General features: G+C 54.3%; 7 protein-coding genes across 7 annotated transcripts; 3 read left to right on the top strand and 4 right to left on the bottom strand.

Annotated features, from left to right (window-relative positions):
- Nucleotides 1–475: 475 nt before the first annotated feature.
- J4E86_003412 (uncharacterized protein) lies at nt 476–1,625 on the top strand (the record flags this gene model as incomplete). Its single annotated transcript, XM_051443967.1, has 2 exons — nt 476–596; nt 670–1,625. 2 exons carry the CDS (start codon nt 476–478, stop codon nt 1,623–1,625), a joined length of 1,077 nt encoding a protein of 358 aa, XP_051305462.1.
- Nucleotides 1,626–2,965: 1,340 nt separating this feature from the next.
- On the top strand, nt 2,966–5,925 carry J4E86_003411 (uncharacterized protein; the record flags this gene model as incomplete). Its single annotated transcript, XM_051443966.1, has 3 exons — nt 2,966–4,023; nt 4,137–5,097; nt 5,152–5,925. The coding sequence occupies 3 exons, from the start codon at nt 2,966–2,968 to the stop codon at nt 5,923–5,925; spliced, it is 2,793 nt and encodes a 930-aa protein (XP_051305461.1).
- A 1,239-nt stretch (nt 5,926–7,164) lies between these two features.
- Nucleotides 7,165–8,529, bottom strand: J4E86_003410 (uncharacterized protein; the record flags this gene model as incomplete). Its single annotated transcript, XM_051443965.1, has 3 exons — nt 7,165–8,134; nt 8,186–8,326; nt 8,375–8,529. 3 exons carry the CDS (start codon nt 8,527–8,529, stop codon nt 7,165–7,167), a joined length of 1,266 nt encoding a protein of 421 aa, XP_051305460.1.
- A 1,677-nt stretch (nt 8,530–10,206) lies between these two features.
- Nucleotides 10,207–13,242, top strand: J4E86_003409 (uncharacterized protein; the record flags this gene model as incomplete). The annotated part of the gene is made up of 1 exon (XM_051443964.1): nt 10,207–13,242. The coding sequence occupies one exon, from the start codon at nt 10,207–10,209 to the stop codon at nt 13,240–13,242; it is 3,036 nt and encodes a 1,011-aa protein (XP_051305459.1).
- Nucleotides 13,243–14,023: 781 nt separating this feature from the next.
- Nucleotides 14,024–17,465, bottom strand: J4E86_003408 (uncharacterized protein; the record flags this gene model as incomplete). Its single annotated transcript, XM_051443963.1, has 2 exons — nt 14,024–14,141; nt 14,197–17,465. The coding sequence occupies 2 exons, from the start codon at nt 17,463–17,465 to the stop codon at nt 14,024–14,026; spliced, it is 3,387 nt and encodes a 1,128-aa protein (XP_051305458.1).
- Nucleotides 17,466–18,035: 570 nt separating this feature from the next.
- J4E86_003407 (uncharacterized protein) lies at nt 18,036–19,313 on the bottom strand (the record flags this gene model as incomplete). The annotated part of the gene is made up of 1 exon (XM_051443962.1): nt 18,036–19,313. One exon carries the CDS (start codon nt 19,311–19,313, stop codon nt 18,036–18,038), a length of 1,278 nt encoding a protein of 425 aa, XP_051305457.1.
- Nucleotides 19,314–20,005: 692 nt separating this feature from the next.
- Nucleotides 20,006–24,528, bottom strand: J4E86_003406 (uncharacterized protein; the record flags this gene model as incomplete). The annotated part of the gene is made up of 2 exons (XM_051443961.1): nt 20,006–20,056; nt 20,116–24,528. 2 exons carry the CDS (start codon nt 24,526–24,528, stop codon nt 20,006–20,008), a joined length of 4,464 nt encoding a protein of 1,487 aa, XP_051305456.1.
- Nucleotides 24,529–24,821: the final 293 nt, after the last annotated feature.

Raw genomic sequence — 24,821 nt, 5'->3', positions numbered from 1 at the left:
CAGGTCCAGGAAAGCTGCACTTGGTTGCAGGGAGCTGCATCTACCACATTTCGGCAACAGACTTGGGTTGAGGCGGAAGGGTGGTGGGAAACGTCAGAGAAGAGAGGGACGGAGAGTGAAGAAGACGCACGAGAAGACGAGCTTTTGACGCGCCGGGGTGGAAATTGTTGAGTGACAGGAGCAGCGTGTTGCTACCTATGGCTTTCTAGTCTCGTCACATGCACCTCGTCTGCACCTGCTGTTTCTCCTCGACGCTCGTCTGCGACTACCCTCTCGCGTCAACCTTCCAGCACAATTGCTTCTGCTGAGCGTTCCAAGGCGATGGCGCAAGCCCGCAATCATCATTGACATGGGCATCACAGACTGACACGGCAGCGCGTAGCCCGTCGCCTCGCCTCCCTTTCTTCATGTCTTAGTTTGCCGTTACCCCGTCGTGCGCGTGGCCGACATTGTTTTGCACTTGTTCTCCGCTAGTATGGCTCTCTCCGTTGAGTCGCTGAATGGAGACACTTCTTTTCTCCTTACCTTTGACCCACCCGCTGCCCCACTATCGTCGCCGGGATTGTTCCCAGGATCGTTCACGATTCTGGTTGACCGTAAGTTTCTGAAGATCGCGTTCGATACTGCTGGAGGCCGACTTGTAGATGGGTGCTAATGTTTCTTGACCAGCCTGGCTTTCAGGGCCCTCCATCATCCTAAACTCCATCTTCTCGCATTCTGTACAGAGAGCGAAACCATCCGTCGCGAGCCTGAGAGACCTTGACCGCGAACCCGACCTCGTGCTTATATCCCAAGACAAGCCAGACCACTGCCATGAAGCTACCTTGCGCCAACTCCCACCAGACTGCGATGCGACTATTCTAGCCATACCGTCTGCGGCCAAGAAGATTCGCTCATGGAAACACTTTCGTCCCAGCCTTGTGCACGCTCTGCCGAAGTACGTCGAGGGAGATGGCCAGTCCATACACCGTATAGTATTACCGCCGCCGTCTCCCCGAGGGACATGTGGTGAGGTGACGGTGACTTGGATTCCAGCCAAGCGGGACCTTTCCAAGGTACATCACGCGATCGGGATAACATATCGGCCTCCTTGCACCGTACTCTCGTCGCTAAGCCCAATGCACTACATCAACCTGCCTATGAGCCCGCCCCCCTCTCCAGGATCGCCAATGACAATCGCCTCATCGCCCCGTACGCTGGTGCCGTCACCAAACAACGATCGGGAGAAGACCTTGTCTGTCATTTACTCACCTCACGGTGTTTCGTACGACGTGATTCGTCCTTACGCAAGCTCCTACCTTGTGTCGGAATCTGCGCTTCCCCTCACCGCGCTTCTACATTCTTTTGACTGCGTTGAGAATCCTTGGTGGCTTGGAGGTAACATATCAGCTGGCAGTCCCGGTGGCACAGAGATAGCCAAGAGTCTGTATGCCAAAGCCTGGATATCTGCCCATGATGCAGACAAGGACAATCGGGGTTGGGCAGTCAAGTTGACTCAGATTGCACAGCACGCGGTTGACGAAGTGAAGAAGATGGTGGAAGAGGGTGTCATCAGGAAGACGCTGCCAAATACCGAAGTCTGTTCGCTGAGGGCCGGCGACAAGCATCGGATTGCTGTGGGATGAAGACAGTGCGGTCACTGCCTATCTATCAAGTCCTCCCAGCCATACACCGACTGCGCGATAAGGGTGTTTTGAGATTTGGAAGTTTCCATCTCGTCTCAGGTGCGACAAGCACTTTGAACTCGCCATTACTGGAGTCGCATGCTCAAGCATGGGTATATATGTTGGCGTGCAGGGCACATAAAGGGAAGCCAAAGATGGTTAGCGTGGAGAGCGCGGATCTTCAATGTTGGCCCCGAGTGCGCACTGCTCAACAGAGATGCACTGTCGAGTGTGAGGATGTTCCAGACTGGTCAGATGTGATACGCCTGGACATTGCGGGGAGGACATGTATTTGATGGAGCACTGGACCCTTACTTGGTCGCCCAGGCATTGCGCATTCTGTGATGGGCGGACGAAAACAGGGCTGGGTTAGCCAGGAGATTGGGAGTGGAGCTGGATCTAAATAGAGCCGAAGACAGAAGTGGGCAGCGTGCGGCGCAGGGCAAGGCCGGCTCGCCTCCTCTGTTGTCCGGTGCTCGGGGCGACAACGTGGGCTGCATGGATGGGGACTGCATAGCAATAGCAATAGCAAGGTGCGGCTTGGTGTAGAAAATAACCTTCTGTTTGGCACGGCATGGTTAAGAATAGGGTGATTGCGAGCCACAGCATGACGCCGCACCCGGGCTGCTGGGACTATTGGTGTGGCTGAGGGATGCATGCCGCCTGTTCTTAATCCAGACGCGCAATCTCCCTCTACGGGCGCGCGCAACGCAGACAAGATATCCAAGTATCGCAGCGATGGGGTCTTTGGGGCGTGAAAAGCAGCGCAATGCAGTGGTGAATGGGGCCCAGCATGTCCGACTGCATTGAAACTGCCGTAATGCAGCAGGAGCCGGGCCCGTGGTCATGTTGCTGGTGGCTTCGCAGCGCGCAATAAGGCACTGTCCACCTGCCAAGGCTAGCGCAAGACGGAAGTCGGATCGCGCCCGGCGAGCAAAGGGCTGAGCGAAGTGCCAACTATTGAGCATCACAGCTCGACTCGACTCCTGGCCGCCGACACACCCACGCCCATTCTTGCGCCCACCGTTTTTCTTATCACGACCCCCATTGCTCCAGCGCCTGCCGCCCCGCCGCTGCCTCCGCCCAGTGCTGCTCTGCTCTGCTCTGCTCTGCTCTGCTCCGCTCTGGTACCTAGTCTCTGCCGGCGCTGCACTACGCAATCCCCCGGACGACGCCCAACCCGACCTTCACCAGCCACACGTCGCACACACACACTGGCTTCTCACGCTCCGCCGACCCCTCCTCCGCAGCGCTCGGGAAAGGCTGCCTCTTTGATGAGCGTAACCATCCATGAGTCGCAGATGATGCCCTCGTATGGCGCCGAAGCAACCGACCGCTCTTCCTTTGCACATGCTCAAACATCACCGCCTCCCCCCGCGCGCTCGCCCTCGGACCGCTCGCCCCCCAATGGCACCGCTGCCGCGATGAACGGGAAGATGGCCAATGGAATGCAGCCCATGGCAAACGGCCGCCCACCCAGGCCCGCGAGCATCGACAAGCGCCTGTCCCAGGACGACGCACGTCATGCCCGGAGCAGAGGAGACTACATGGACGCCGACAGCTCCAACACCAAGTCGCTCGACACGCAGAGGCAGTCGAGCGAGCGCCCGAGCAGGGACGACGGCTACTTCGCCTCGATACACAGCAGCAAGACCAAGGACCGCCTCTGTGGCAGCACCACGCACGTCGAGCTCGGCCAGATGGATGCTCAGGACGGCACCAAAGAAGCAAGCAGGGACTTCTATGTTCCGCACGTCGGCGCCGTCTCCCATCCTCCCACGTCGCCGTCGCCGCAGCCCCAACCCGACGAGGGCACGTCCAGTCTGCAGGTACCGAGCCAAGCGCATCGCGTCTCCTCCCCGCCTGCCTTCAACCACAACAACCCCAGCCCCTCTCAACAGCCTCATCGTCTGCAGCAACGTCATACCCTCGAGGTCCCCAAGCTGCAAACATCGCGCGCCCGCGAACCCCAGAACAACACCGACGACGTCATCAGCGCTAGTGGACGCTTCTCGCCTTCCACACCGCACAAACGGAGAGGCTCCATGTCGCTTGTGCGTCGGACCACACGCTCCGTCAACTCCGACATGCATCTCGACGAGGTGCCCCAGGACGATGAGGCCGCGCGCTGGGCTGAGCACATCCGCCAGAAGCGGGCAAGTAAGCGGAAGCGCAAGGAGGACGAAGACGAAGACCGCGTCGTGGTAGGCACCAAGGTCGACCAGAACCACGTCAACTGGGTGACCGCCTACAACATGTTGACGGGTATCCGCTTCACCGTCTCGCGAACCAACGCCAAGATGGACCGAGATCTCACTGATGCCGACTTTGACGCGAAGCACAAGTTCTCGTTTGACATGTATGTGCCGGTCGGCTTTCCTTGCAACATCAAGCACCTGCTAGAGTTCATCTCCACTTCGTCTGGCAGACCTCTGATCTTTGCTCGTTCGCACAATACTGACACTTTGACAGAACTGGTAACGAGCTTACTCCTTCCGCCAAATACGACTTCAAGTTCAAGGACTATGCACCATGGGTCTTCCGCCATCTCCGCACTACCTTCAAGCTCGACCCTGCCGATTATCTCGTGTCGCTGACCAGCAAATACATCCTTTCCGAGCTCGGCTCTCCCGGCAAGAGCGGCAGCTTCTTCTATTTCTCCCGCGACTACAAGTACATTATCAAAACTATCCACCACGCTGAACACAAGTTCCTCCGCAAGATTCTCAAGGACTACTACAACCACGTGCAGGAGAACCCAAACACTCTACTTTCCCAGTTTTACGGCCTGCATCGCGTCAAGATACCCTATGGACGCAAGATCCACTTCGTCGTCATGAACAACCTGTTTCCCCCACATCGAGACATCCACAGCACATTCGACCTCAAGGGCTCTACCATTGGGCGAGACTTTAAGGAAGAGAACTTGGCAACCAACCCCCGCGCGACACTGAAGGACCTCAATTGGTTACGCAGAAACCAGCATCTTGAGTTAGGGCCGTCCAAGAAGAAGATGTTCATTGAACAGATGCAAAGAGACGTCAAGTTGCTGCAGCGCTTACACATAATGGACTACTCGCTCCTCATTGGTATCCACGACCTGGAAAAGGGTAACGAGGAGAACCTGCGAGACAAGACACTCAAAGTCTTTTCACCAGGTGGAGAGGAGGCACCAGAGCCCCAACCGAATCAGCTTATGCGCACGCCTTCGAAGTTGGAGAGTGCTCGGAAAGCAAGGGAACTGAGGCAGATGGTCAAGACACAGAAACCAGTACCCATGGGTCAGACGTCTAGCAAGATGCCGAATGAGTTGGAGGATCCTAACCGGAACTTCTACTTCTATTCTGACGATGGTGGCTTCCGAGCCACTCACGAGGACGAAACCCCCGGAGAGGAGATATACTACCTTGGCATTATCGACTGTCTGACACACGTAAGTTTGCAGCGTACCGCGCGTAGGCCTCGCCAAATACTAATTATACTCTAGTACTCTTTCATCAAACGTATGGAGCACTTTATTAAAGGCATTGCTAATACCGAGTCTCAAATATCTGCTATACCTCCCGAGCGATACGGCGATCGATTCATCAAGTTCATCAGCGGTGTCACCAAGACTAGAGAAGCGGCCGAGCGTGAGAAGATGGAAGAGGCCACAAACGATCTCAACGAACTCTCCCTTGACGGTGTCAATGCGACTGCTGCGCAGCGATCGTCGACCGACCGTGTCCTGGAGAAGGCCGAGCATCAAGCCGACCGCTCGCGGCGACAAGGTCATGGTGAAGAAAACGTACCGAATCTACACTTGAGGGCAGTACGTAGTCCGTCGGCGGAAAGAGGAGAGATTGGGACCACTCTGCCTGTGGTGGAAGAGGCCGGTGAATCTTCAAGTGTTGGCGGGCACAGCAACCGGAGTGCCTCAGATCGCCATGCTGCCAATACGAGTAGCGAGAAGTCATCAGTACCACCACCCACAGGAGCGCCCTACCTCGGCCCTCCACGACTTGAAGCCAGAGCCAGGTCTACATCCAGGGAAAGGGATCATGCACAGGGAAGGCCGCCGCCTACACCGCCGAAGGACTCTGGCACCGCGAGTAGCGATGGGCGCCCGCCTACACCGGCAAAGGACGCAGAATACATGCCCAACAGGCACTCTGGACCACCCACACCACCAAAGGAGGACAAGAGGGGAGGCATACCCAGAGCCTCTTTGGACAAAGATCTACCGCGCACGCCATTAGAGACCACTATCAGGGTCGGCTAAACTGGTTAACGAATCTGTACCGAACTCGTCATTTCACCATAACTTCTCATACAACGCCTTTTGCATACTGTCTGGCAATCCACCGGACCTTTCCTTTGTCGCTCCCTTGCGTCGCGAATGCATGATACCATGAGCCGCCGCCCGTTACTATAGGGCGTCGAGTCGCTCCTGCTTTTCCTTTGTCACATTTTTTCTCTTTTTTCTTCTCTTTCCTTTCTGGGAGACATGTAGCTCTTCTCCCTTATTGTTGGATTACGGAATGGAACGGATGGCCTGCGGTGCAATTGTTGTCCTTTGCCTCTGTCTTTGCCGAACTTGAGGTGCTAGTGCGTGGAGTCGGTTGCCGCTGCTGCGTGTCTTTATAGGATAGTTTCTAGTCGGGTGGATGGAGGAGGAAGGAGAAGAAGCAATAATAGTTGTTGGTGGATTTTGGTTGCGAGTTGCCGTTGATACCAAGAAGAGACGGCGTGGAAAAGGGAAGGAGAAGCGGGTATGCTGTCAGAAAGGAGCGTTTGGTGGCATATCTGGTAGATAGACGAAAGAAGTTATAAATGCATATAATTAAGTAAGCTCGTCTCCATTGATATTGTTGGTGTGTAACTAGAATGGCTTATAGATGGCGATACAAGATCGATGTCAACGTGTAAGAAGTGTACTAGATACATTATCAAGCAAAATCTCGTGAAATACCTAGAGTTTTTCCCGTGTACAAGAACTGCCCTGTGCTGTACTGCATAGTCTATTGTCTACGTTGGTACGTCATATAATTCTTAAAATTTACTCACTCACCAACAACAAGATTTGCGTGTTGTGTATATACATTGTTATCGCAGTAGCAAATCAATGACCATCTTGACATATTTTGCCGAATTAGAACAATACAGCCATGCTTGAAGACATGTTCAATCCGACAGACGCAGTAAGCCAAAGATTGAGTATATAGAATATGGGGTGTTTTCGCCCAATGTGGTAAACATGGGAATATTCTCTTCCACTTCCTTTTGCCTGAACGTGAAGAATGTAGCTTAGTAGTGCACAAGCCCTGGTCTAGATGAAACGCAACGTCTAGATCACACAACAGCAATCGAGGCGTAGTCAAGGTGATATTCATGTTGTTTCATGCATTACCCAAGCGACCACGGTATATAGCCTCATAGGGTACGAGACCCCAGGGCCTAGTCTATCTAGTAGTACAATGGCGCATGCCCCTTCTCATGTCCCCTACAAGTAGCGATGCGCTTACTTGTAGAAATCGAACTTGTCGGCCTCTGCCGCACCCTTGACCTGGCTGGTGTATGCCTCCTCCAAATCGCTCTGGATAATATTGTACCTATTCTTGCGTACGGCCCTCAGACCCGCTTCCTGCATGATAGCTGCGATGATGGCACCGGAGAGGGGGTCGTTTCGGACGATCAAGCTGTCAAGGTCTACCTCAGGCGACAAGCTCATCTTGCTAGCGATGGTGGAGAAGATAAGACGGCGCTCACGGCGGTCGCGTAGCGAAGGGAACTCGATCTTCCTGTCGAGACGACCAGGTCGGAGCAGCGCAGGGTCGAGGGTATCCGCGCGGTTCGTCGCCATGATGACCTTTACGTTGGACGTCTGGTCGAAACCGTCCATCTGGTTGAGCAGCTCGAGCAGGATACGCTGAACTTCTCGGTCGGCACCTGTCTGCGCATCGAAACGTTTTGTAGCAATAGCATCAATCTCATCGATAAAAATGATGGATGGTGAGTTCTCGCGGGCCATTCTGAACACGTCACGAACCATACGTGGGCCTTCACCCAGGTACTTCTGTACGAACTCTGAACCGACAACACGGATGAAGGACGCGGTCGTGCTGTTTGCTACAGCCTTCACCAACATGGTCTTTCCTGTACCCGGAGGTCCGTATAGCAGTACACCGCGCGGTGGGTCGATACCGATCTGCTTGTAGAGGTCGAAGTGTGTGAGCGGCAGTTCAACAGCTTCCCGAATCTCCTGCTTCTGCATATCTAGACCTCCAACGTCAGCGTACGTGATGTCTGGCTTCTCGTCTTGACCAAGCATGGCAATCGAGGAGTCGGCCTCTGGTGGCAGGATGTCGACGAGGGCATTTGAGTGGCGGTGCAGCGCGACGGATGACGATGGCTTGAGGAGTTCGCGATCGAGAGTGGAGAGGATGCGGACGACATAGTTGGAGCCGGTGGACGATTGTACGATACCGGTGCTGCGCGTGTTAGTGTCATGACGCAAGCGCTGTGCCTGTGTTGAAGCTTACTTCTGGTCGATGGCCTCCATGAACTGCCCGATCACCAGCGGTACACTCTGAATGCGCTTGATCTCCTCCTGTGCCCTGACCAACTCTCGCTTCAGACTCCGTTGCTCATCTTTGATATACTCTTCCTGTAGATGGATGTACCTGCGACTGTTAGCCACCTGCGGTTCCATGTGCCTGAGCGCTACGAACTCTAATTGACGTTGCAGCTTCTTGAAGGTCGAGTAGTCATCGCTGCCCTCGGTGGAGAAGCCCTCCAGGGTATCAAAGTTGGGTATCGACGACGGGAGCTGCTTCTTGTGCGGCGGGACGGTGTTGGCCGGGTTCTCCATGGCGGTATCAGCCATGATGATAGTAGCTGGATGGACTTTGTATAGTTGTAAGTCGGTGGGGGATATCAGCAGTGAGAGACAGTATTCGTCAGTGGTGATTGTTTGTGGCGGGATGTTGGTGAAGGCGGTGCTTGTGTGTCGCAATGTTGATGAAGCTCATGGAAGGCGCGATCGGGCAATGCGAGGCGGTGCCGCCGACGTCACGTGAGCTTGACGATCACTCCAGGGCTCCAGCCAGCTAGCTCAGACGCCATCTGTTGCGACACATGAAAAAGTAAATTCACGACGCTCTTATTACACGCAGGCAGACCTATACACTAGGACAGTATGAGATTGTAACACATCGGTATTGCGCGTCAATACCCGTGCCCACTGCGACCAGGCTTCTATGGTATGCTAAAGGGATAGTCGAAGACCCTTGCTCATGGCTCGAGACAGCTATGTAATGGGCCTGTATGAGGGACGTTATTCAACTCGCGGTGTGACCTTTCCTTCTGGCTGGAAACAGATGTGGAGTACGAATCAGCTCTAAAGTCTAGTTTTACCTGGCCCCCTTGAAGTGTTTAAATCCCGCGCCGGTTCACGACAACGACCGGGGACTAATTACCTGACCTGTATTGATCGAGGAATGCTTTGTGAAAATTATAGAGTATGAAGACAACAGCATAGAGTATGGGCCTCGATGTGTGTGTACGATGGCACAAGCGCCGAATCTGACATGTATACCCCCAGTCGCCGTGGTAGATTGCTGGCGTGTGACGCGCCGATCACCAACAGGTATAGGATTGTTGCGAATTTGCATCGTATTCAAGGGCAGAGCAGAGAGGCAGGATTGCGTCAAGTATCGGACGAGGACACTGGTGCGCTGACTCTGGGAGTAGCTTGGGGCGGTTCAACGGTTGGCTGGGCTCTCGACGCAGAGTCAAGCGGTCTGGGTGTGCCCACTCTCGACGCCCAGCTGTGCGATAACAGCGCCATTTCTGCAGGAACAAAGTGATGTAATAAGTGGAGAGACGTGTGTTTCCGTGTCACGACGGCCAAAGACCCGGAGAAATCAAATCAAATTGAGTTAGGCTAGGCTTGTGAGTTGCCGGCAACGCAGGCACTCCACTGGTCTGTCGCAACGCGCGAACGCGTCTACGGCTCCGGATGCGACTGTGGCCTGCGTGTTTGTTTTGGAGACTCTGCGGCTGCTTCTGCTCTGCGGGCGACGTGCGCTCTGTTTTGGAGTCGCGGACACTGCTAGGTCTCGTGATGCTCCCGACCAGGCTAGAGTAAGTAGAGGCTGGGATTCTGCCAAGAAAACTGTTCCTTCCTCCGCTCTCAGCAACGCATAGTCCGCAAAGCGCGTCTGCGGTGCGTCAAGTTATCGACCGCATTCAAAGCCACTCGTTATCCGTCGTGCCCTGATGAGAAGATCCTTTTAGCGTCGGTCTATTGTCGCGCCCGGTGTGTATTATCTCATCCTGCCTCCGCCTGCCGCGTCCCTGTCCTGCGCCTGCGTCTCGTCGGAGGGCTGCTGCTAGAGGCGCGTCCATCTAAACATCAACATGCGTGCTGACGGACCACTAGCCATATCCAACCCAGACACTCACGTGCGCCTATCGCTCTCTTCCTCGTCCTTACCTTCACGCGCCTGTCCCCTCCCTGCCCGCCGCCGCTCTTGACTGCTCGCGGCAGTAGCGCACCATCATGGACTTCCAATCCCCCCAGAACGGCATGTACGATCCGTCGAGCTTCATCGATCCGAGCGCAATCGCAACACCCCAAATGAATGGCGCGCGCCCGTTCAATCCCATGCCCTCGGTCCCCCAGAAACGAGACTCGTCCGGCGCCGCTCTATCTTTATCGCGCTCTCAGACACCTTCACAGCAAGCCCAATTCGGCTTCCAGCACCAACAAGGCTTCACTAACACGCCCTCGCCCACCATGCAGAGCCAGCACTTCGCGCCCGGCCAGATGGGAGGCCAGCGCATGAACACGGCCTCACCTGCGCAAAATCCCCATGCGCCGCAGATGTCACCCATGAACTTCCAGGCTTCACCTATGAATCAAGCCTTCAATGCTAATTCCGGAAACCAGTTCCCCGTACAGTCGGTGCAACTATCACAAAATCTCCAGAGTCGACAGCAAGAGGCGCAAAGGCAATACGCAATGCGCCTGCAACAGCAGCAGCAGTTGGGCAATCTTGCCGCGAGCAACATGGCTGCGCGACAAGGACAGCAGCCAGGCGCGCAGATGCCAGGCGCAATGCAGAATCCAATGCAAAACCCAATGCAGCATCCGGGCATGCAGCAGAACATGATGCAGGCTCAAGGGCAGGCACAGAACCCGCAGTCACAGTACAACCAGTTCATTAAGAATGTTCAGGCGCTGATGGCCCAGCATAATAGACCCTTCAACCACCAGCCACTCTGCGCCGGTCGGCCAACAAATCTCCAGAACCTTTACGCGGCCGTCATGCGCTTCAAGGGCCATCGATTTGTGACGCAACAAAACGGTTGGCCTAGGATCGCGCAAATGATGAACATACATCCACAACAGTTTCCAAACGCCCCCAACGAATTGCGCCAGATATACGAACAGAATCTAAGCCTCTACGAGACCGCCTATCTGCAAAGACAACAGCAAATGCAACAGAAGGGTATGCCTACGCAGGGACAGATGGGACAGATGGGCCAAATGGGACAGATGAATCAAATGGGTCAAATGGGCCAGATGAACCAGATGGGTTCTGTGGGTCAGCAGATGTCGCCAACGAGACCGACTATGCCGGGACAACAAGTCAATGCTGCAGGACACCAGGAATATCTGCAGCAACTACAGAGATCACAGGAAGCTATGAAGCAGCAACAGCAGCAACGGCAATCGCTTCCGCCTGCCCAACAGCCGCATCAGCAACTCGACCCTTCCCCACATCCACACCAGTCGACGCCTTTACAGAGCAATGCAGCGCTACCAAGCGTCAACGGCACCACACCACAGCCGGACGGAAACGCGCGAAAAAGCCTCAGCAGACAGCTGGAAGGGACACCTACTCAGGGACAAGAGCCCGGCCAATCGCAGTCGTCACCAATGAAGCAAGAAGAGAACGCTGCCGCAGATTCAGCCTCGGCCGCCGTTGAGGAACCCGAGAAACGCAAACCAGTGATTGAGCAAGATGATGGCACGAGGGTCTATCAACCCGCCTACCGGACGCAAGATACATGGGGAGGTCTCGACTTCGACTCCGACAACTTCAAGAACATGATCGACACAATTACAAACTACAAACCAAATGTTCCGTTACTACCGGAGATGGGTGTGATCGACGTTCGAGCCATCATCATGAGTATCAAGTCCGGATTACATGCAGAGGTGCGCTTGGGGCTGGATACCTTGACGCGCATAACATATGACAACACCGTACAGTTTAATTTGTCGCACTGCGACGACTTGACAGAAGTGCTGGTGGAGTACGCCGAAGATCAGCTGGAGATACTGGGCAACGACAATCCCGAAGTCACTGATATCATCGATCTCACCCCATACGAGGACGTCCTACATCACTGTCGCGAGGAAGCCTCGGCACTACAAGAACTCCCACAGGCTGGTACGAAGGAGTACATGCTCGATCGTACTGCAGACCGGCTGCTGGCAATCACCACCATATTCCGAAACCTTTCTTTCCTCGAGGTCAACCACGACTCTTTGGTCAGCGCTCCAGTGATCAAGTTTCTCGCAAACTTCATACGGCTTGTCGGAACCCGAGTACTATTGCTACGATCGCATATCAATACCTTCGACTTCATGAAGGACGTAGTCACCTTCTTCTCCAACACAAGCGCGAAGGTTGTGTTGCCAAACCGTGAAGACGCATACGCCGTGTTGCACTTTCTCTGCGCTTTTGCTCCAGTTCCACGACCCGCTGAGCCTGTCAAATTCACACCCTTCAACCCGCAAATCCAACGCTATCTTCCTTCGGCCGTTGATAGTCTTGCCAAACTCCTCGCTCGCGATGATCCCAACCGGACCTACTACAAGCAAATCTTCATCAACGAGGCAACATCTATCCCTGCGTATGACCTCCTAACGCGTTCCTTCGCCCTCGCCATCTCCGTTGTGCCGGACCGCAACTACATTGAGAACAAGATGTACCAGATGAAAGAGCCACGCCCGAAGGAGGTGCGCATGTTCGAAGCGCGTGTCGCAGAGTCGCGGAAAGCATACCTGATGCAGGGCATGTTGGCGGCAGACATACTCGCCAGCCTAGCTCCAGGGCCCGAAACTGGTATCTGTCGCTCATGGCTCGAGTCGGAAGACGGCTGGGCGCATAGCTTACTCAAGTTCGCCATGTCGCTATCCGCTACCGATGCGGCCATCCCGCACCCCCCACAACCGCCAAATCATCGCGGCCAACGGCCCATGGACCATGACCGGGAAGGTTTCCAACTCATCGTCCATCGCGCGCTATCAACCCTCAAACGCCTAGGTGACAAGTCAAAGGGTGGCGAACCGCTGGTCAAGGGCGTGCAGCAAACAAACGGGCACATGGAACACGATGATGAGGACGACTATGACGAAGATGAAGACGACGACATGGAGATTTTCAACTTCAACGGTAGCTCGTGGAAAGTCAAGGCAGACATCTTACCTCGGAAAGAGACCATGCTCGGCGCGTTGCTTACCGCTCAGTTGGATGTGCGGAGTCTGAACCAATTTTGCAAGATCGGTTATCTGGATGAATAATGGGGTGGTGTAGGATAAAGGAGGTGGGGTTCTAGGCGAATATAGGAATGTGTATATTGGCGGAGGTGTTTGGAGACTAACCTTGCATGGGAAAGCATTTTTGCTTCAAGTGAACGTAGCATTGCGAGAGAGTTCACATGGATTTTGTGCGATTTTTTCTTGCCGTCTGTATCAACTCTTTCTTATCTTCTTGTATAGTCAATGTATGAGACTGTGGATGCACTATCATGTATTTCTTCGCAACGTACGTGACGTCCTCTACTCTACTGGAATAGATGACATGTGGGTGGCCAGATCAAGTCGGCCAACCTGGCAAGATCATCTATCGACAAACAATGACGTGGTCACCAACATGGACAAGAACAATTCATAGATGGTTGGTTACTCTCATTCCGCCCCTCTGCAGGGAGCATGTTATACAGATTACATTGCCCGCATGTAGCGAGCGGAGCACATAAAACCTGTGCTCACAAAAGAATAAACGCCATGAGAGCCACCGAAGTAAGCCCAAGTTTCGAATACCGTTTTGACCTGATCCGCCCAACGCCATGCTATGCATTCAAAGAGAAAAAGACTCAAAATCCCCATACCCATACCACCACACATGATGCGTTAATAGTCGGATAGTCTGTGCAGGCCGAACGTCCTTGTACAAACTTGAAAAACCAGGTATGATGCGTAGCAGTTGTTGCAACATGATCATATCCTCTACTAATGGTGTGCCCCGAAACTATGAACAGTGGATGGAGTCAGTCACTGTGCCGCTAGTAACATTGTCGTTCTAGGACGGTGAGCCGGCGAAGGATGGAGTAGCAGGAACGACGGTGGCGGGAGATGCAGCACTTGCGTCCCTGAATGTATCGTTCTGCTTCCGTTGGCCGTTGAGGAGCGGGCAGAGCCTGGTGGAAAATCTGTCAGTAAACTCGTTGAAGAAAGGGAAGATTGTCTACGCACTTCTTGTTGGTCTTGATATGACCCACCTCGCCGCAGTTAGCGCACTTGCGAGGTGTTGCTCCGCCCTTGCCTGGTCCACCAGTCGCACCACCTTCTCCGGTCTGCGACTTGTGCATACCCTTTGCCTTTTCACGACCTTCACGGCGTTCAATGTTGCGAGCTAGACGCGCTAACTCTGCCTTCAATTTCAGCTGCTGGGCCCTGTCCACTTCAGGATCGCCAGTTGGTTTGATGTCCTCGATACGCATGTTAAGAAGACGCTGCTGTCGCTTGTGCTTGATGTAAAGCTGAATAACGGCGGGGTCGGTGATGACCTCCGTGATATCCTCGTACTCATCGTACTTGTTCTTGATAGTGCGAGTGATCTTGAGCTTCTTGCCGCTGTTGTCCGCATTGCTATTGCGAGACATTTGTGACATGGTCTCATCATCAGGACGTACGGCCGGGGTGCCGACTTCGGAACGCTGGCGGCCTGTGTTGTTGTGGTTCACAGCAGAGTCCACATCGTCTTCGGTGTCGGAGGGCGGGTTCTGCGCAGATAGACTCTCCTTCTGCTTGTTCCAGATGCGCTTGATGGCGTTCTCGTACATGACCTGCTGACGCTGGACATTGTAGCTGTGGCCACCAAGCTCCTTCATCTTCTTGTTATCGAGACGATCAGCTGCACTCTCACCAACATCTCTGAAACCACCCTTCATCGAGACCTTGATGAAACTGAAACCCAGACCTTGACCGGTAGGATCTCCGTCACCATGAAGCTCCAACATAGCCTTGCCAGCGCAAGCGTTGAGGAAGTTCTTCGTCGTGTTCCATGGCGCGAGCTTGACATCAGCGTTCTCATTGTCAGCCTCTTCGTCGTCGTCACGGATCTCGTTCGACTTGATGCCGGCGTCCTGCAGCTGTTTATCACCTGCATGCATCGAGTCGATCAGACAAACATCTTCTGGCTTGATCCAAGTTCGTAGAATCGGCTCTTCGGGAACAGTCTCTCCAGGCACCGGCTCCCAAGTTCCAATGTCCTTCTGGTACTTCATGATTTCTCGCATTCGAGAGCGATTCTGCGCAATCTCGGTACCAGGCAAATGCTGCTTGATCATCTCGTTGCTGACCCAAGGTTGACGCGCATTCTTCTGCTGTCCCTTTCGATACAAGCGGAACGCGAGCATCTTCAATCGCTTCTTCGAGGCTTCGGTAACCTTGCGGGCATGTGTACCGGGCACTTCCACAGAAGGAAACTGCTGACCGACGACCATGAGATTTGGAATATTCCGCATGTAGTACTTGGGGCCATTAACACCAGTGTAGCTTCTGCTCACAAGGAAATCGGTCTGTTCGGGCTTATGTTTGAACACGGGAGCTCGGTACATGGCGTTGTGAAGCGTCAACACTTGCTGGCCGGGCTCGACCTGACCGAACAGCGAGAATGGGCTCTTGTCTTGCGGTAGCAACACTGAGGTCTCACCAATACCATCTTCCGGTTTTGGTCGCGCAGTATCTTCCATGTCCTTCCGACGGTAGTAGTTGAGGATCTTGACACCCATACCGAAGTTGGACAACGTGGTGGGGTACTCCTCGGAGTACTCGGCAAGGAGGAGGTCAGAGTTGTCGCCAATGTTGAGGTCTTCTGCTGACGCGAAAGCTTCGGATGGCTTGAGGTTTTTCTTGTGCTTCCTTTTGACGGATTTGAGGACTGAGATACTAGCTCGCTCACCGGGCTTGAACGTGACAGTAGGACGGTGGAAGGACCGGAGTTCGCGGTCGGACAGCGCAACCTTGTAGAAAGGATATTGCAGCTTCAATGCGGGCAAGCTGTGCTCAACGTTCATGTGGCCAATCGTACTACGGACCTTCTGTTGGCTGCTTTCCTTGAGCGCGTCGTAGGCCTCATCGTTGGAGATGTTGTAGCGCTTGAACATGGGGTTCGCAAGACTTCCACGGCTGTCGCGCTTGAGACCCACACCTAATGTCCGAGGTTTTGGTGGCTCTGCACTGGGCTGCTGCACATCCAGTAGGAGATGGGGGTCGTTCATGTCGAGAAGGATCTTCTTAGATAGTCGCGCCGTCTCAAGCTCGGGATCGTCCCAGGCAGGTAGGTCCATGTGATCGTATACGGAGAATTGGATGGGCTGCTCACGGCTTCCAAGCTTCCGCTTCTTGTTCGGCGATAACTGCTCGAAGTCAATGCCCCCCATGCTATCAGGTGGCGTTGGTGCTTGGTTCCCCTCGGACATGGTCACATCGCTTGCACCATCTGGCACGTCCCAATCCTCACAGGCAATCCGTAGGTCGCTCCAGGATACATTGCCGATCATCTCACGGTCGTCGATAGTGTCGAGGTTATCCAATTCCAACTGATCTTCGCTATCACCATCTTCGTCGGCGGTATTGGTGATATGAATGAGACCACCCTGCTCCTCTTCTTGCTGCCGGCCTGACTTGGCGGTGGTCGTCGTAGGATGTAACCGGAAACTTTTTTCTTGGTCCGTCGCAAGGTCCAAGGTAAGCTTGTTGGTTTGGAATGGTCTCGGTGTCTTTTGCGGAACTTTGGGGATATAGAAAGCGCGCTTTCGAGGTACCAGACTGAAGAAGCGTGGCGGCTTGTCCGCCTCAAAATTGGGCCAAATCTTCTCGAACTCCTCTCGCGATGTCTTTACGGGTGCAGCGGCCGGCTCGTCTTTCTTGCGCGAAGACTGTGCGAACAGAGCCAGCTGCTCTCGCACCTCGGGGTCTTCCTCTTCCACCTCTTGCTGTGCGACACTGGTGGCGATGTTGCGGGTGGCAGACTGTGGCTTATCCTCTGCGACACTACTGAAGCCTTCCTGAACGAGGTCTTCGATGGAGGTGAGAGGGTCGTCTTCGTGTCGCGCAGACTCTTGCACCGGGTCGGAGTGGCTGGGATCGTCGCCGAAGAGATCATCGTTATCGTCGTGGTTGTCGCCGAAGAGGTCGTCCATGTCGACGTCTTCGTTGTCGCCCGCGCCGCCAGAATCCTGTAGAGTGGTTCCGCTGAAGTTCTGGGTGCTATCAGCGCCCTCGCCCGACGCGAACTCCTCGTCCGGCAAGTCGTCATCGCTGATGTCTTCGTAGTCGACTGCGTCGTCGGCCTTCTCGCCAATATCTAGCGGCCGGTCCGCGATACCGCCCAGGAGATCCTCCTCGCCTTCGGCAGCGCCCCGCGACATCTGTTGCATGATCTTGCGGAAGTCTTCCTCATCGTTGTCTGCGTTGGAGTCGCCGCCGACATTTTGGGGTGGGTGTTCGTCGGCCATGGTCGCGTGTGGTATTATGGGAGCTAAGCGTCGAGCTGGACGTGTTCGGGGAGTTGGAATGGAGTTGAGGTATTAATATAGGCGTGTGACTCAAGCGCAAAAAGTGAAAGCGCGCCGCGAGGCAGAAGGGCGGTTGAGGGGTGCGCGCGCCGTCATTCACGCTATCACCGCGCTCGAAATACTGCGAGGCGCCACAGAGACAGGCCGGGTGGTTGCGTCGGTTGTTCGCGTGCGTCTTCGGGGGGCTTCTCGGTCGTTCGGGGGCGCGGGTGTCGATACAGCCAAATGGCTCTGTGTCGTGTACAAGTGATGGAATCCAGTCGCGGTTCAAGGCCGCGGTGGAGTGGTCCGTGCGTTGAGCTAAAACTAGTCAAAGAGAACGGTCAAGCATCGCCGCGTTCAACCTTCACTTCACGCAATGTGCACGGATGTGGGGATTCTCAATAGAACATTGCAATGTATCAGGTGGTCACACTGCTACGTTTACAATCACATGTCCAGTCCTTGTCGCCTCCAACCTGTACTATCGGGTCGCCGCACGGTGACGCCTGCCACCCCGTCGTCTCCAACTCACATCTCCTCCTGCTCAACTGATTCCCCCTCCATGTTCACGTCTCCGTCTTCTTCATCTTCGATCACTTCTCCATGACTTTCTTCAGTATCGTCGGCGGCAGGTTCTGGTGACGTGCCCCAGATGCGAGCACGAGCTTTCGCATACTCCTTCTTGACCGTGGGCACGCCAAGGGACCATCCGCGCTCCTCGAGCTTGTTGCGGATGTCCTTGAACGACATGCCTTCAGCATCGTGCCAAACAACAATGCAGGCCTTGTCAAACTCGTGGCTCTTGTAGTTCCGCTTCTCGCGCTGAGCCTGTTTCATGGCTTTGACCGAGCCACCCTTCGAAGAAGCAATCGATGTATCCGCCGAAGCCTCTTCAAGGGCCGAGACTTCGCCTTCACCTTCGCCTTCGGTCTGCTCCTCGGAGGGAGCAACCAAGTCCTTCTCGGGCTGAATACCACTGAGACGGGGCGCACGCGGCCTTCCACGTCTCGAGATGTTCCTGCCGACTACGCCAATCTGTGTAGCAGGCCTTGCACCGTAGCGCTTCTGTAAGCGCTCGAGAGACCGAATATGGCGGCGACGTACAGCTTCATCCGTCACTGTCTCGCTTGGGAATGCCTTATTGTACAAGATAGTCGCCTGCGAGTATGTGTGCTCCAAGTCATCTAGCAAGTAGATGATCATACTGTTCTGGTGATCTTCTGTATCACCATAGGGAAATGCACCGGGTGTGGGAGCGGGAGGGTCTTGGCCGGCCACGGTATCACGCGGCGGCATGTTGATTGCCTTGATGCTGTTATAGGTCAGACCCAGCTCCTGGGATGATCGTACTTGACGCTTCGCTCGACCGCCTTTCTTGTCTTCTACCGCGCGCTTCTTGCCGTGTGACGAATCTTCCTGAGCAACGGCGCGAGGGTCTTTCGAAGAAGTGACGAATGGTTTGGCCTTGCGGTCTACGCGAGAGTTCTCCTCAGTCCCGGACGCTGACCTTGCAGCAATCCCTTCATCGCTGCTTGTCACTGATGCAGATAGGTCTGATTCTTCTGATACAGCGGCCACTTCGACAGTTTTGACTGTTGTGTCTTTGCTCGGGGTGGTCTGGGTAGACTTAGTACTGCGAAGAGTTCGCTTAGGCGTAGCTTGGCCATCGCTCTTTTCGACTCGAGGGCTCTCAGAGATTTTTTTCGCTTTGGATATAGGAGTTACCGCTGTCTCCTCTGCGCTGCTAACATCTCGAGTTGTGTGGCCTTTCCACGGGGTGGGAACGGAGTCAGTGACGTGGGCCATGGTGTTGTGAGCAGCTGACGTAGTCGCGCGCTCAAGTTGTGAGGTGTTGGTGAAGTAGGAGTGCACTTTTGTGTTGGTGGAGAACGTGCAGTGGTTGCGGGTTTTCGAAGGTGGTGCGGGTATAGGTATAGGTAGGGGCAGAGGCAGGAGGTGGGTATGTGGTGTAGGCTAAAAGTTGGTGCAACCCGTGTTGACGTACTTGAGTAGGTTGTTAGCAATGGTCAAAGCTAAGACAAGTGCAAGCGGTATATGAGGTAAAGATCCGAGGTGGCCAGGGGCGATTATGTGGACGTTGGAAACCGTAGCAACGCCTCGGTCGAGAAGTTTTGTTGTGTGCGCAGGCAGCCGCTATGACTGATGAAATGGACGGGAAGTGAAACCGACTACACTACTACCGCCCAAAGAGCCTAAGGGAGGAGAGTGAGCAAATCTAGTTTGATGTAACTTCGTGCAACTGTAGATTCGCGCAACCTTGAACGCGCAGTTAGGTATATCAGTGCTCAAAGCGAGGTTCTATAGATGTAATGATAATGACATTCAACATTGCATTCGTTCAGTACCAAGCCGCATGTATCTCAGTATGGTATCATCGCAGCTAGCCCAACCCATTCCGCTTCATACCGAATACGTGCCCGCGAGTTTACTCCCAACACCAAACACCAATCCCAAGAGTCTTCGTTGCCCACCAATCATCAAGCCTGTTTGATGATATAGTCTTTGTTCTCAATCGTAACACTTTTCGTCTAAAATGAGTCAGTAAACGATGCTGAAGCCATTGAATGTGCACTTGAAATGAGCTTACCATGTGGTTGACCTTGTACACGCCGACCAGCCGCGATGCAAGTTCGAACATGTTGTTTCTAAGTGAGATAACAATAAATTGTGCGTTCTTCGTCCTCTCCTTGATGTAACTCGCCACGATGCTCACGTTGCGGAAGTCTAGCGCCGCGTCGATTTCGTCCATGACGTACAACGGTGTAGGCTTGTAGTGATGCAAAGCAAACACCAAAGCTAGAGAGCTCAAAGTCTTCTCACCACCAGAAAGGTTGCTGATGTTTTTCCATGACTTTTTCGGAGGCATTACTGAGAACCGGATGCCCTCGGAAAAGGCGTCGAGTGTATCTTCATACTCGAGCTCGGCGTTGCCACCCATGGTAATCATCTGGTACATCTCTTTGAGACGCGCAGTGATGATGTCGAAACCAGCCTTGAAACCTTCTTTGCGAAGACGTCGAAGCTCTTCGCACTTGTGCTTTGCAGCGTCACGGGCGCTGACAGCAGAAGCGAGGTCTGTAGAGCGCGCAGCATGCTCCTCGACACGTTTGCGGTACTCGGCGAGGACCGCTAGGTCGACTTGCGTGGACTCGTTCTTCTTCTCCAAGTGGGCGATTTGGTCCTTGAGAGTAGCCTTGTCCATGTCTTGAAGCTCGTCTTTGCTGTAAGACGGGAGACCTTCACCTCCGTTTTCTTGTTCCTCGCCCAAGTCGGTGACATTTTGGTATGCGAGCTTGCTTAGCTTGTCATGGAAGTATGCTTGCTTCTTCTGGTACTCGTTCAGAGTCTTTTGGCTTTCTTCAAGCTTATTGCGCATCTCAATCTCGACCGCACGCGTCTCGTTGAGCTCGCCCAGCTTCTCATCGAGCTCCTTCTTGACCAATTGAAGTTCCTCTTTCCTGGCTTCGAGCTGTTCTTGCGCTTCTTCGGCCTGCTGTCGGATTCCGGAAACGTCGCGTTGTTGTGAAGCCATATCCTCTTCAACCTTTTCGGCATCAAGAGCAAGCTTTTCGAGCTCTTTGATGGCATCGTTATGTGCCTTCTCGTGCTTGACGCACTGCTTCTCTTCCTTTGATTTCGCGACTTGTGCATTAGACACTTGCTCGGTCAACGTATCGATCTGTCCCTTAAGACCATCGACTTTGGCCTTCTGACCTCGTAGCTTGACTCCTCCGATTTCCATGATCTTGTCCTGAAGAGCCTTGATCTCCGCTTCGATATCCTCAGTCTCTGCACGAAGTTTAGAGACCTCCTTCTCCATCGTGGCGATGTTCTTCTCCAGCGATGCGATGCGTCCCTTGTCGGTCTTCGTGGATGTCTGCTCACTACCTAGCTCTTTGATGCGGCGCTGACAATCCGCAATATTGCGATCAAAACTCTCAAGTTCTAGCGCAAGCTTCTGTGACTTGGTGTCCAGTTCGGGTATCTGCTGATTGAGGTCTCTCAGTGCAGTCTCGAGCTCGCGCAGCTCTTGTTGGAACTCAGCAAAGGTCTGTTCAAGTGTATCACGGTCATGCTCGAGCTTTGTGACCTGGTCTTTTGAAACATCAGACGCGAGCTTGGAAGACATCTTTCCCTTGACTACTCTGCTTCCACCACCACTCATGGTACCCGCAGTGTCGATAAGCTTGCCGTCTAGGGTGACGACTCGCCATCTCTTCGCGCCATATGCGATACGCTCAGCTTGGTCAAGGTCTTCGGCGACCAGTGTGTTTGTCATAACCTGGAAGAATGCAGGCTTGAGCTTTTCGTGCTTAGGCTTGACGAGGTCGAAAAGACGTGGCACGTTCTCGGGTGTTTGCACTGGCGACATGTCACGCTTGGCGAGGCGATCCAGGAGAATGAAGTTGGCGCGACCGAGGTTGTTCTTCCGTAGGTACTCAATGCACTGCTGACCAGACTCTACTGTGTCTACAACCATGTTGTCTAGTTGCGGACAGGCTGTAGAGATAGCAACGTCGTACTTCTGATCGATGGTGCCTAGGTTTCCGAGTCGACCATGGAATCCATCGATACGTCCTGATTCTTTCAGACGCATCAGACCCGTCAAAACGTTGCCTTGAGTCTGAGCGGAAGAGAGACTTGCCCGAGCCTCATCTGCCTTGGCTCGTGCGCCAGATAGCTTCGACCTCAGCGCCGGTTCTTGTTGAGTTATCTCCTCAAGTTTAGCCCGTGTCTTTTGGACGTTCTTCTCGACACGCTTCCTCTCGGCTTTGCACTCATCGAGTTCTGCAACCTTCGCCTGTTTGGCTTCCTCCAAGCTCTCGATCTTTGCTTCGACTTCGGCAATACCCTTGGCACCTGCATTCTCACGCTCACGCATGATGTCGAGCTCGCTCTGAGCAACTGCAATAGCGGACTGTTTCTCGTTGATCCTGGCACTCCAAGGTTCCAAAGATTTCTGCTTTGCAGCGATCTCGTCGGAGAGACCCTGTGTTTTACCAGCCAAGCTCTTGCGAATCGTCTCAAGCTCCTTCGCTTCGACCTCCATGCTCTGCTCGAGCTCAGCAATCTCTTCGTTGTAGCGCTCGACGTCCGCAGCGTACTGCTTGGCGAGGCTGTCTGCCTCCGATCGACCATAGCCACTTGTCTCCTTGGTCTTCTCCAGCTTCTTCTGTTTATTAGCCAAGAACTTCTTTTTCTCCTCGAATTTGACCGTCTCCTTGTCAACGCGGGCCACCTCTTTCTGGTACTCCTGGTTCTTCTTTTCGAGCTGCTCACACTCTTTCGCGCCAGCCTTGTATTGTCGCTCAAGCCCCTTGATCTCTTCCTCGTTGCCTTGGTGCTTCTGCAACTCCTCATCAAGCTGCGACTGGAGCTGGCCGACAGACTCTTGGGTGACTTGAATGTGATCGTCGAACTCGGACACATATATTTGGTAGAGGGTGGACTGCTTCGAGGCCAGCTCGTTCTCGTCACGAATGTAGGCGAGCGCCTTGTTCTTCTTCTCTTCCAGACTGCTCTTCTCCTTCTCGACGTGCTGTACACGGCTGCTTTTCTCACGACAGACTTCATTCAAGGTCTCCACTTCAACCTCTGACTCTGCGATGGGTGTCTTGTACTTGGACGTGCCGATGATATCTTCGAGATACTCAAGCAGTCCATCGTCATGTTCGCCCTGTGCTTTGGGCTTCATCTGCGCGATCGATTCAACCTCACCCTGCAGGATCAAGAAACGCTTATGGTCGAGATCCACGCCGCGGTCTTTGAGCAGGGTGGTGACAATCGTGAATGTAGACTCCTTCCTGTTGATGTAGTATTTGCTCGAATTGTTCTTGAACGCCCTTCGAGAGACGACGAGGTCTGAGTCCGGGATGACTTCGTGGCCGCCGTTTGGGAGGTCCTTGACTTCTTGGAAGTGGACTTCGACCTCGCAGTAATCCAGGTCCGGGAACGCCGCCGAATTGTGAATGAGGGCGGAAAGCTTGCTCTGTCGCATCTTACTTGCGCGGAAACCGAAGACGAAGAGAAGCGAGTCGATGACGTTTGACTTCCCGGAGCCGTTCGGTCCCACCACGGAGGAGAAGGAGGCGTGGAAGGGCCCAACCGCCTGTCGGCCAGCGTAACTCTTGAAGTTATTGAGGACGAGCCAGGTGATTACCGTCCGCTGTTTGGGCGCTACAGGCTCATGCAACGCGGGGATACCTGCCGCTCGCCTCTTGACCACAATATCTATAGGCTCAAGCATAGTTTGTTGTGTGCCGAGATCCTCCATGACCTTGGCTGGGGGCTGAGGCTCTGATAAAGGCTCAGCCTCGACCTTCGGCTCCGGTACGGGCGACTCGTCTTTCGGTTCTATCTGGGTAACCTCAGCCACAGGCTCGGGTGCGGATTCTGGCACAGGTGCGGGTGCGGGCTCCGGCGTTCGGTCGGTCATGGTAACATCGCTCGCAGCGTCACTCGTAGGATCGTCTACTGCATCATTCGTAGGATCGTCTGCCGTGTCGTTTGTAGTATCGGCAAGCGGCGAGCTTGGTGTAACGGTGGCTTCGGACGGCTGCTCAACCTCAGGCTCGGGCGATATTGAAGGCTCAGGAGTGAGCAAGTGCGAGGTATCCTCAGCCGGAGGTGCAGCGACAGAAGCACGTGGCTTCCTGCCGCGCTTCTTGGGCACCGCCTTGGAGGGTGAAGCCGCCCTGGTGGTCCTCTCTGTCGCGGGTGTGAGCGCCTGCGTGGGTTCGACCGACTCTGTGGCGCGCGTCCGCCGCCTCGCTGCGGGCTTGGGTGTCGCTTCTTCATTCTGGGCTGCAGCCTTCCGAGGCCTTCCCCGTCCCCGTCCCGTCTTGAGTGGCGCGGGGGCCGGTGTGAATTCTTCCTCCTCCTCCTGCTTGACTTCGGGCGTAGGGGTCCTGTTTTCCTCATGGTCCGAGTCGTCGACAACGGGTGCTTTTCGGCGCGTCGCAGCGGCGCGCGTAGATTTCCTCGGGGACATGGAAGCCATGATTGCTATGGCTGTGGGCTGATCGTGGTTGGGCGCGAATTGCGCGGAGTATCCTTGTGCAACTGGACACTTTCCTAGTGTTGTGCGCACAGGTAAACAAACACCCTGACACGTGCGGTCTGCCTGTAGCGGGGCGCGGGGCTAACGTGCCGCCGCCTTCCCTTCAACCGTCAGACTGCACCAAACTTGACCGTCTTTAATTCTGTTCTTAGACAGACTTCCCATTATCAGGCTTCGCGTTTTGCTAATAGATTCTGCCTCACACATACCAAACTGCTAATGGTTGCCATATG

The sequence above is a fragment of the Alternaria arbusti genome, assembly GCF_024043155.1.
Source record: "Alternaria arbusti strain BMP 1465 chromosome Unknown scaffold_3, whole genome shotgun sequence".
In the NCBI taxonomy this organism is placed as follows: domain Eukaryota; kingdom Fungi; phylum Ascomycota; class Dothideomycetes; order Pleosporales; family Pleosporaceae; genus Alternaria; species Alternaria arbusti.
This window is presented reverse-complemented; position numbering and strand designations above follow the sequence as displayed.